The sequence below is a fragment of the Echinops telfairi genome, unplaced genomic scaffold (genome assembly GCF_000313985.2).
Source record: "Echinops telfairi isolate 266 unplaced genomic scaffold, ASM31398v2 ScPeMD7_2;HRSCAF=8, whole genome shotgun sequence".
Classification (NCBI taxonomy): Eukaryota; Metazoa; Chordata; class Mammalia; order Afrosoricida; family Tenrecidae; genus Echinops; species Echinops telfairi.
Window position 1 is genome coordinate 12,717,781 of NW_022103898.1, and position 11,304 is coordinate 12,729,084.

At 59.4% G+C, this 11,304-nt stretch overlaps 2 protein-coding genes across 2 annotated transcripts in view; one reads left to right on the plus strand and one right to left on the minus strand.

Moving 5' to 3' along the window:
- Positions 1–6,110, plus strand: part of SERHL2 (serine hydrolase like 2) — a 14,623-nt gene extending 8,513 nt beyond the window's left edge. Inside the window, exons 9-12 of the mRNA XM_004700697.3 lie at positions 1,860–1,894; positions 4,499–4,581; positions 4,901–4,994; positions 5,808–6,110. Of these exons, the coding sequence (XP_004700754.2) occupies positions 1,860–1,894; positions 4,499–4,581; positions 4,901–4,994; positions 5,808–5,924 (329 nt within the window). The 3' untranslated portion in view covers positions 5,925–6,110. The remainder of the gene's footprint in view (positions 1–1,859; positions 1,895–4,498; positions 4,582–4,900; positions 4,995–5,807) is intronic.
- On the minus strand, positions 5,302–10,949 carry RRP7A (ribosomal RNA processing 7 homolog A). Its single transcript, XM_045291088.1, has 7 exons — positions 10,933–10,949; positions 9,969–10,335; positions 8,245–8,370; positions 7,537–7,654; positions 7,111–7,208; positions 6,701–6,899; positions 5,302–6,469 (listed from the first exon to the last, which is right to left on the minus strand). Exons 1-7 carry the CDS (start codon positions 10,947–10,949, stop codon positions 6,384–6,386), a joined length of 1,011 nt encoding a protein of 336 aa, XP_045147023.1. The 3' UTR covers positions 5,302–6,383.
- Between the last annotated feature and the right edge of the window lie 355 nt (positions 10,950–11,304).

The following is an 11,304-nucleotide window of genomic DNA, read 5'->3' on the forward strand; positions in this document are numbered from 1 at the left end:
TGTGGGGCTAGAGCCAGGAGCTGGGCTGGGAGGGGAGAGGGGCCCAGGCCCGGCCAGCCAGTGGGCATGGGGTGTGGTAGGGCCAGCAGTGGCAGAGCGCCGAGGACCCCCACCCCCACCCCCCGATCTTTGGATCATCACGACCAGGGCTCCCCTTGTAATTTTAGGTAAGCACAATACAGTAGGCGCAGATTACCTTCCCGTACACAGCAGCCCAGTGACCACCTTGCTTCCTATTTAGACCACAGGTGGGTGGGGGGGTGCCCCCACCCGCACAGGGTGCCCTTGTGGAGGCAGGGCTCCTTCAGCCAGTCCTTCCCCGGGGACCTGGGGGGTTTCCAGCCTCGCTGCTGCTCCAAGTGCTGGATGCAGTGACCTCACCGCTCCAGGGGCAGCGAGGGCACTGCAGGCTCCTGGTGGCCCCCACCTGCGGAGGTCACAGGTGGAGCTGGGCCCATCCGCTAGGCTAGAAATGGATGCTTCCGTGTGACTTGCATTGCCTTTAGGGAAAAGAATTCTCGTCTCTTTTATTTTCCTGCTAGGAACCGTGTGTTCTTGCCCTCTTTGTCTTTCTCTGTGGGAGTGCAGCTGTCCCGCCCCTCCCCTCCCCCAGCTTGTCCCTTGTCATTTGCCTTTGCTCAGGGTGTTGGCGTCCTCACGGTGTCCATCCGGCTAGGGGGCCCTTTCCTCAGGGGGCCGCTCAGCCCTTGTGGCTGCTCTTCAGCCTGCCTTTCCCACCCACTGACCAGGGCAGCCTGGATCCCTTGCCCGCCCGGATGAGGCTGTCTATGGGCTCTTCGTCTCTTCTGTGGATTTGGCGGTCTCCCGCTCGCCACGTCCACACCACTTAGGTGCCTGCGGCCCTACCGTGGACTTTCGTGTCTGGTGGGATGGACTGTCTGTCTTCGGGCACGTCCTCCAAGGGTCGGTCCTTGCTGGTCCTCCCCTACTGAGTCTGTGGTCACCTTCCAGAAAAGGTCTCATTGGTCGAGCACCTGGGACACCAGAACTCAAACTCCCTGCCATCGGTCAAGTCGGTGCCGACTCCTGGCGACCCTACAGGACAGGGTAGAACGGCCCCTGCGAGCTTCCGAGACGGTCACTTGTGACGGGACTAGGCAGCCGGTCTTGCTCCAGCAGCAGCCGCTGACCTTGCTGTCAGTAGCCCAGCTCATAATCACTGCGCCACCACGGCTCCTGGAGCCTATATAAGGGCAGGGATCATTACCCAGCCAGATCCGAGATCCCAGCACCTGTGAGCCCGCCCCTACAGGCCCCGTCTGGACCCAGTCCCCACCGGCCCGGAGGTTAGCATCTCCTGCTGAGCACTTCCTGCGCGGCCCCCAGCTCCCCGCCCTGAACCAGGGAACAGAGACACAGTGTCATGGGGCCAGTTCTGTCTCACAGGGACCCCGCTGCCACAGAACGAAACAGCCCGGGCCTGCGCCATCCTCACACCGACGGCCACGTGTGCGCCCGTTGCTGTCGCCACGAAGCCAGTCCTGGCGGTCTTCTCGGTCACTACCCTTTGCCTTTACGCCACATGATGCCCTTTTCCAGGAACGGGCCTCTCCTGAGACACTCGCCATCCTTGCTTCTGAGAAGCATTCTGGGAGTACTTCTTCCAAGACAGATTGGTTTGTGATTTGGGCAACCCAGGGGACTTTCAGTACCTTGTAACGATGTCACTGGAGTTAGGCCATGTAGAAACTGCCCAACGGGAGCCTGAGTTATTGTTTCCACAGTAAAAGATTACTTTTACAAAGAGGAGGACATGAGCCCAGCATCCAGGGCAGCTGAGCCAAGTCCCCACCTGTCACATGCTCGGCCTGAGGCCACCTCTCTGTGCTTGTCTCCAGGTCTGGTGCTGAACCGGGACCGGAGGATCGCATGGGTGAGTGCCGCCCTCCTGGGCCCCTTCATGGGTTGCCCTCTTGTGATCCATCATTGGTCAGCCTCCCTGTGGTGAGGGCGGGGCCTGCAGAAGATGGGACACACCAGGGCCTGCTCTCTCTGTGGGAGAAACGGACCAGCCCCAATGTAGACGGCAGCACACACACCAAAGCCCGGCACCAACCCTCGCACCAGCACTTATCACCACGGATGTTAACACCAAGACGTACCAAAACCAACCAACACCGACACCACCAAAGCCTCAGGCTGGCATCTGCGCTGCCCACCAGGTGTTCACACCGCACACATGCCCACATGCACGCACCTCCAGCCACATCCCTAGTGTTGAGCATGCATTTGCTCAGTTTGTCCTCAGCCACCCTGGTGGTCGGTGCTGCTATTCCCACGTTTTATGGACAAGGAGGTTGAGGCAAATGGCAGGGTCTCATTTCTGGGCCGTTAGAGAGGCAGTTAGTCTGCAGGGGGTGGACAGAATTAGGGTCTCCTTGAGTAGACCCCTCCACAGCGACGGCTGGTCTCAATCTGGATGAGACAGTAAAAAGCAGGAACTGGGGTAGGGTGTCCACCCCGCAGAGAAGAGAGTTCAGTGTTTCCAAGATGAATGACAGGAAAGTGGCAGGGCTACTCTCCGTTCAAGGGCGGAGCCTGTGAGACCTGGAAAGGAGGCCAGCCCACTGAGTTCCGGCTCTCACAGGCTCCTGTCAGCCTGACACCCGGCTCATGTGTCTTGTAGTTGGTGTAGCTAGAGTGCTGAACCGGGAGGGAAGGTGGGCCCCGGTGTAAGAAGTTGGAGAGGTGCAGAGGCCGAACAGCATTCCTGCAGGTGTTCCTGGAATAGCGGTCTCAGGTGGGGCCCCTTTGAGGCTGCAGGCCTGCAGGTATGTGGACAGTCCTCCAGCCCCAGCCACAAAAGTGTGGTTAAAGCCAGCCTGAAGCTCTGTGGCACAGTGGTCAAGGCTTGGCCACTAATCAGAAGCAATGTGGTTCGGACTGATCAGTGGGTCAGCATGAGGCAGGCATGGCAGTCTGGTATGGCCAAATTCCCAGCTTTGGAAACCGCACAGGGAAGTTCTACCTTATCTTAAAGGGTCGCTGTGAGTTGGAATCCACTGGGCGACCATGTTTTGGTGTTTTGTGTGGAGGGAGTGGGGGCTGGGGAGGGGAGGCCTGTGTTAGCTGTTGACTGAGAATGACTGCCCCCATCAGGCCCTCTGGGCTGCAGGAGATCCTGCTGGCCCGTCTGGGCTCTCAGTACCTTCATTCTCGTCCGGAGTTTTCCCAGTGTGCTCTGTGACAGGAACCTGTTTCTGGAAAAGCACATGAGGGTCTTGTTGCCAGAGGAGCAGGAAGTGGCTGGTTGAGGTTCAGGGCAGCACAGGGGACCCCCGCTTTCATGGCTGTGTGACCCACTGTGTGTTGGCAGCCATGTTTTGCTGCTGTGTGGTACAGGAGTATGCACTGGGCTTGCTCCAAGGTGTCGGCCTTCTGGGAGCTCCCTTGTGACGGAGCCTCCTGTGGCCCTGTGCCAAGTGCTAAGACTGGGACCATCCTGAGAGCTCCTGGCCCCGCAGTTCCCACCACACCTGCACACAGCCCAATGGCGTGATGATTTGACAGCTTCTTGAAGTAGTGTGCCCTGTGGTGGTGGCTCCATGCTGCTGTGAAAGCCCCAGCACCAGTTTCAAGTGCCAGCAGGTCGTCCCCCGGTGTCAGGTTTCAGCAGAGCCTACGGACTAGGACGAAGGACCTGGTGACCCACGTCCAGAACTTGGCCTGTGAAAACCTTCAGGAGCCCAGCAGGGCTCTGTCCACTGTTGTGCTGGCAGATGAGCCCCTCAGCTTTGACAGGGACCCCACTATGACTGCAATGGTGGTCTCAAGCCTATCTGTCCTGTTCGATGTGAGGCCGCCGGGCGTGGGTACCAATTTGACGACCAAGGGGTGAAACTCACTTTACTGCCTTTTGATTCCTGTACCTCCACGGAAGTCACTGGTATTTAAAATGGCTGAGCTGTGTCGTGGTTTCCATACTGTTCTTGAAACCCAGGGCACCTGTTACACTGCACACACACCTGTGTTCCTTGTGACCTAGCTGTGTGGCAGGTGTGGACTGCTGCTAGTGTCAGACGGTGCCCCCAAGTCAAGCACAGCTGTTGAGCCTAACCCCTGGCTGCCCTGGCCCTGTGGGACAGAGTTGTGGCCTCAGAGGGCTCTTGGCTACTACCCTTAGGGGAGCAGACCACCCACCACACCCTTGTCCCTCAGGGCAGTTGGTGAGTTCGAACTGCTCTTTCCACGAGCCTCCAAGCATCTAACCCTGCACCACCAGGCTTCATGTGGACACTGCAGACTAGGGTGGCCTTGGCAGGTCTGCTTTAGCATCCAGTGTGGGGAGGTGGTTCAGTGGGCATCTTGGCCATAAACTCTGCCCCCAACATTCCCCAGGCCCCTTCTGTCCTGAGCCACAAGCTTCAGAGGAGTCTGGGAAATGGCATCTGGGTCACACAGCCTAGGGTTAAGGCAGCTTCCCCCCAGGACTGGGGAACTTGGGTCTGGCCCTTGCTCACTGTGTCTCTTCCTGCAGCCAGAGCTCGGCTTCGACTACCTCAGCAGGGAGCTGGCGCAGCTCGTCATCCACAAGCTGCAGGCCCACGTCCTGTTGATCAAGTGAGCCACTGGGAGGGACCCCCGCTGCATCCCCCCCTCCCCCTGCCGCCCAGTGCCCTGGGCAAGCATTACACACAACCCTCCAGCCAGCCTGGTCCTAAAGGGCCCCGCCTACCTTCCCAGGCAGACTGCATTTGCGGTCGCCACCCCCACTGCCTGTGGCCCTGGCTCCCTGCAGCATGCTGGGTGTGCAGCAGGGGGCCCAGATTGTGGGTCTGCCAATCCATGGCCATGACTGAGGGCCAGCGCAGGGGGAATGCTGGGGGCCTGGGCTCCCAGTGGGACAAGCCCTCAGATGAATCTCAACTCCATTCTCAAGAGCAACCCAAGGCTTTAGCAGTGTGAGGAGGGAGGACATGGACATGGAGCCCCTGCTTTTCACGATCAACTTGCTTCGGACAGTGCTGAAGGAGGTGAGTTGTCTGGCCCCTGCACACACCCCCTTTACTAGGCCTGTGGGACCCCTGAAGCCGTAACTCAAGTCACTGCCATTAGGTTGATGCTGACTCCAGAGCAACCCTATAGGGAAACGTGGAATTACCCTCCAAATTTCTATCTGTAACCACTTATGGCAGTAGAAAGCCTCATTTTTCTCCCAGAGCAGCTAGTGGTTTCAAACTGCTGGCCTTGCAGATTGCAGCCTAGAATGTCACAACTGTGCCACCAGGGCACCTTCCTAGCGCTGCTGGGTCACCTCTCAGGTCAGCACAGGAAACAGAGTTGGTCGGCAGGCCCTCCCAGCTTTATTGTCCTTCGCTGTTCTCTGGACCAAGCACAATTCGGCCAGGGCAGCTTGGCTTCCTTAGGCTCCAAACCTCGCCGAGGCCCAGCTCTAGATGCAGTGGCCCCAGGAGGAAGTGGGCCTCATTGTGGAGAGCTTGCGCTGACTTGGACCCTATCAGAGTCCCTGGGAGCACCTGGCAGCTCATGAGCGCCACCCACTGCCCAACACTGAGCAGCCTTGGTGGTGACCTGGAAAAGGGGAGTGCAGCTCAAGGGTGGAAGCCAGCTCAGCCGAGTTCCCCGGGAGACCCTGAGCTGAACTGTATCTCAGCTGGGCCCTACTTGGCCCAGGTGTGTTGTGCTGTGACACCCTCCCCACCCCCCATGACTGGCTCAGGTCAGGGTCCCACAAGGAGCAGTGTAAGGAGCTTCCCCTGACCCTGGGTGGGCGAACACCTCTGTGGGCCCAGCTCACCTGGCGCCTGCCTCCCACCTGCCTGCAGCGGTTCCAGATTGTGGAAACCCCCGGCAACCACTACGTCCACATGAACAAGCCCCAGAAGGTGGCAGAGATCGTGGGTGCCTTCCTACAGGCCCAGGAGGTGGCCCCGGCCTCCTGAGCCCCAGCCGGGCCGTGGTCGAGCCAGCACTGCGTCTGGCACGTGCAGCTCAGGTGACGAAGCAGCCCAGGTGCACCAGTGGAGTCAGGCCTAGCTGTGACACGGACTTCAGTGGGGGACATGGAGACCAGATCTGGGCTTCTGCTGCCCAGCAGGCTGGGAATAAATAAACTGGTGTCCATACTGCTTCTTGGCCTCTCGTTCCCTGTGGAATTGAATTCCCTCAGACCTCAGCCACTTGAGGAAACACGGGTGGGAGGGAGCTTTCTTCCTGGGCAGGGAGCTCCTAAGGGCCAAGTCCTCACGCTGGGCAGCTGGCCACACCAGGGCTGGGAGTGGCAATCCTTCCCTCCGGTGGGTGTGGGCTCACGGGAGCTTCAGAGATGGGTGCTCACCGGGGCAGTGCACCCATCCCCCAGTGGAGATGCGTCCTCTCCCCTGCAGGGCCTGCCCCCCGGCTCAGTAGGGACGGAACTTGCGCTGGGCCCGCATCAACTCGAGCCTCTGTTTGTCCTCCTCAAACTTCTTGCGCAGCTGTGCCAGATCTGGGGGGAGGTAAGAGAGGCCGCGGTCAGTGTGGTCCCGGGAGAGGGTCACTCTGCTGCCCCCAGAGGGGCCCCGGGCTGCCCTGTTCCCACTGGGGAAAGACTCGCACAGGCAGCGGGCCTCTGTCCTGTGCAGGTGGGCCCTAGCTGGGGGAAGAGCGGCAGGCTTCACGGAACTTCCAGGCCGCTGTGTAGCGGGGTGTCCTGGGGCCGGGTGGGGCGGTCCCTTACGCTCCATTTTGGTCTCGCGGTGCTGCCAGGCGTAGAAGTTGAGCAGCTCCTTGCGGGCGCGCTTCCGCTTCTCCCTCTCCAGCACGCGCAGGCTGGCGGCCTCTGTCCGGGGCAGCGCCGACCGGCGGCCACGGCGGGTCACCTTCACCCAGCCCTCCTCGTCTGGGACTCCCTCCTCCTCCTTGGCTTGCGCCTCCTCCTACAAAGAACGGGAGTCTCGTTGGCAGTAGGAGCGGGCGCCCAGCACCTGCCCCCTAGTCCGCAGTGCACTGCCCAACGGGCAACATGAGCACAAACGTTGGCACACCTCTGCCTCCACGGCTGTCCCCTAGAGATAGCCCTGGGCTGACCGGGGGCAGGCTGCTGCCCCACACCTCCACCCCAGTGCACCATCTGCCCCCTGCCCCTACCTCAGCCATCTTCTGGTCATAGGCCTCCATGAAGGTGTCCACTTCAGCCCGCAGGGCCTCAGGGTCCAGCACCGAATCTGCGTACTCGCTGATCCACTCTGGGGCAGGGAGACAAGGTCCCTCAGGCCCAGGCGCTGCCTCAGAACGTACCAGGAGTCAGGATAGCCCACCAGGTGTAGGTGGAAAGGAAGATTCTAGTGCTGGCAGCTGGGTCCTCCCCCTCGGGTGCCCCCCCCCCCCACTGTGTGTCAACAGCCCAGGGAAACAATGTTGCCCTACATGCCTCAGACACCCACAGCCTCCCACTTGCTGCACTCCAGGGAGTGGGCAGGCATGCTTTCAAGCCCCGAGAGGCCCACCCTGCCAACCCAGGCCCAGGGTCAGGGAAGAGGCTGAGACCCGCCCCGCCGCCGCCGCTGTACTAACTGTGGACACCAGTTTTCACAGGGTGACTCTCTGTCGAGATCAGCAAAGGGCCCTTCAGGGCTAAGGCAGCCACCACTCCACCTGGCTTCTGGAACACCACGTGGGCTACCTGGAAGCCCTGGGGAGGTGGGGTGGGGGGCACAACAGTGTAAGGGGTCTCTCAAGAGCATGGCCCCGGCCCTGCCCCCACCGATGCAGTGCTGGGCTGCTGCTGAACCAGAAGATACACGGGATGTGAAGGGCACACAACTTCTACAGTGACCCCGGGTGAAACTCCCCGCGGCCTTTCTCCCAGTTTGGGGAGGGGCACGATGAGAAGGGGCGTCCACCTAGGGCCTGGCAGGCAGGAAGGCTGGGCTGTGGATCCAGGGGCCCGAGTGGGTGGAGGGCTCCTGATGCCAGGAGAAGGTGGGCTGGTGGGGGGCAAGGAAGCACCGAGGGGACGACAAGCCCCTGGAGATCAAGTCACAGGGGCTGAGGAAGAGCAGACTTCAGGGGGAGCCCCCTGAGCAGGGGGCAGGGATGGCCACTTAGTGTTCGAAGGGGACAACAGGAGAAAGAAAGCCAGGCAGGACATGAAAGTGGTGGGGGGCTGCTGAAGCTCACAGCCCTGCTGGCTCTTCAGGGGCCTAAGCTGCAAGGAGTGTTGGAAAACCAGGGTCCTGACAAGCCCCCACCCCCACCCCTCACGTTTGAGCAGAGGCTTACCGGAATGGGCTTGGGGTCAAAAAACTTCGATGATGGCTCCTTTGGGCTCTCGGCAAGGTCCGGCTTTGCCTGCAACTCCACAGACTGGACGGAGCCGCAGCAAGAGAGGAGGCGGGACAGGCACTCCTGTCCAGAGAAGCAGCGTGAGCACCGGGGCATGCAGGGAGAGCCGCTCTCTCCTCTCGCCGGACAGCACGGAGGCCTGCAGCCCGGCCCTCTCAGAGCTCTTGACACAAAACCTTGTCAGCTTTTCCATGTTACAAAACTGGGCCCTCCCTCACAGAAGGGTCACAAGGCAGGGACATGCCAGCCAGGGCACAGCATAGCACACAACATTCTTCTAGTTCTTTAACGCTTCCTCCTCTCCCACTATCATGACCCCAGCTCTACCTTACAAATGCAGCTAGACTGGAGCATGTACACTGGTTCAGATCAGAGCTTGAAACACAGGGGATCCAGGACAGCTAAACCCCTCAGAACAGTAATGGAAGTAGCAATACCATGAGGATAAGGGGAAAGTAAGGGGAGAAAAACGGGAGAACCGATCATAAAGAGTGATGTATTGAACACTCCCCCACACACAGGGGGACAAAAACAGAAACATGGGTGAAGGTGTAAGATATGAAAATAATCATTTATAATTTTCAAGGGGTCACAAAGGTGGGAAGATGAGGGAAGGAGGGAAAAAAGAAGCTGATACTAAAGGCTCAAGTAGAAAGAAAATGTTTTGAAAATTGATGTTGGCAACATATTTACAAATGTGATTCATACAACTGATGTATGGATTGTTATAAGACTTGTAAGAGCCCTCAATAAATGATATATGTATATGCACATATATAGATTTTTACTAACCAACCTGGGCCAGAGACTCACCTCTCATGGGTGATTCAGGGCAGAGAAGGTGGAGTGTGGGTTGCCCAAGGTAGACCTTCTAAGGCAGCGGTTCTCAACCTGTGGGTCACGACCTTTTTGGGGGTCCAACGACCCTTTCACAGGGGTCACCCGATTCATAATAGTAGCAAAATGACAGTGATGAAGTAGCAATGAAAATAATGTTATGGTGGGGGTCACCACCACTTGAGGACCTGTATGAAAGGGTCACGGCACGAGGAAGGTGGAGAAGCGCTGCTCTAGACAGGGCTCTGCTCAGACCCTGTAAGCCACCAGGTCTCCACTTGCCTCCGGGAGGCTTCTCATCCTGAAAGGCCGGTTTTAGGCTTTCAGGGGCCACATGTTTGCCAGGACCTCAACCTCTTCTACCCACCAAGAACCGTGAACCTCCTCCTCCTTATAACATGACTCTCAACTTTAGGGGAGTCTTTCAGAAATTAATTTACCTTTTGGGAAAAATTAGGACCTAAAACCCAGAATTTCAGAGTTATGGAGGAAAACAGTCAGCCTTGTCTGGACGGCAGAATCAGAGCCCACTGGAACGCTCCTCTCCTGCTCCTGTTTGTGTGTTAAACCCTGGACAGACATCACTTTGATCATCCGAAGGCAAAAACTGAAAACCCGAGTAACTCAACCCCTCCTCCCCTCTAACTTCAGCTGTCACAAAAAGCTCTAGCTCCTTAGAACGTTCTATTTGAAGATTCTGATTCCAACCACCCCCTTTAAAAAGCCCCACCCATCTTTAAAAAGCCCATTTCCCATCACAGCAACCAGAAGAACCCTCTGGAGCCCCTCCCAAGTCCAGAGCTCCATTCCGGACAGCAGCTCACCTTTGTGCAGTATGGGGGCACATTGAGGACGAAAAGGGTCCGCTTCTGAGGCCAGGTAGACGTGGCTCCTTCTCGGACGCTGTGCTCTCGCACATACAGGTAGTGAGACGCCTGCTGCTTCTCCGAGAACTTGACGGGAATGGCTGGCAGAGAAGTGGGGCCAGGCCGGCAGCGGTGGGTCAGGTTGAGGCTACACCATGCCCCCCCCCACCACCACCACACACACGAAGCGGAGGCCAGCTGAGCAACCAAACTCCCCTCCTCTATGTCCCCTTTAGTCCCATCCCGGTGTCCACACCCCCATTCTTTCCACTTGGCGTACGTGGGTGGGGGTGGGGGGTGCTGAGATGTTGAATGAGTGTGTGTGTTTGGAGGTGGGTGGGGTGTTACCCAAGGGGGCTTCAAAAAGGTGGTGGGGGAAAAATCCATTACCTTTCAATTCTACTTTTCCACAAACTTTTAAAAGTTCCCTGTTACATAAAAACAAATCCACTGCCCCTTCCTTGGGCTGTGAAGTTTACAGGAGAAGGCAGCTCTCTTCTGCACAGCGGACCGGCTACCCTTGCAGTTAGCAGACCAGCACTTAAGCCCCTGCCCCCCGGGCTCTCCGATGACTGCAGGTGGTTCCTCGCTGCTCTTGGGGAAAGCACATCTCCTGGGGGCCCGCGAGGTTGGCAGGACCCACGCGGGGCCCTGCCCCGGGTCAGCAGTCAGTCGGTCACAGCACTTGAACCTCCCTCTCGGAGCTCCTCTCGTTCCCTCTACCTGGATCGTGCCCGCCCCGCGTCACCTCCGGAGGAAGGGGTCACTGTCACCCCCCACCCCTCCACCGGCCGGGGCCCTCCGCTGAGGGTCTCTAAGCCTGGGCGTGTGGTTTTCTGGCTAGTGGCTAGTGTGTTCCTGCCCGCGGGAAGCTTCAGGCGTGACGGCGATCGCGCCGCGGGGCCGTGCGTGGGCACATCACCAGGCGGTGCGAGTCATGGAGGGATCGGGGAGCACGGCGGCAGCCCGCGGGCCGAACCCCAGGCCGGAGGCCGGGGCGTCAGAGCCGGGTAGCTCGGGGGGCGGAAGGCTGGGGTTTATGGTGGGCGCCGTGGGAGCGAGCCACGCCCCGGCTCGGGTTTTCAAAAGAACATTCTGACGGCTGGAGAACTGCGCGCGGGGCGACCCGGGGGCGAGCAGCTGGCCGGGGCTGCAGGGGTGAGGGGAGGCGGACGGGCGGGTGCAGACAGAAGTGGGTTCGCCCCGGAGCGGGTAAGGCCACGCGCGGGGGGATCGGAGCACGCCGGCCCCAGCGACCTGCCGACGCCGCCCGGCTTCGCGCGGCCGCTCCCCG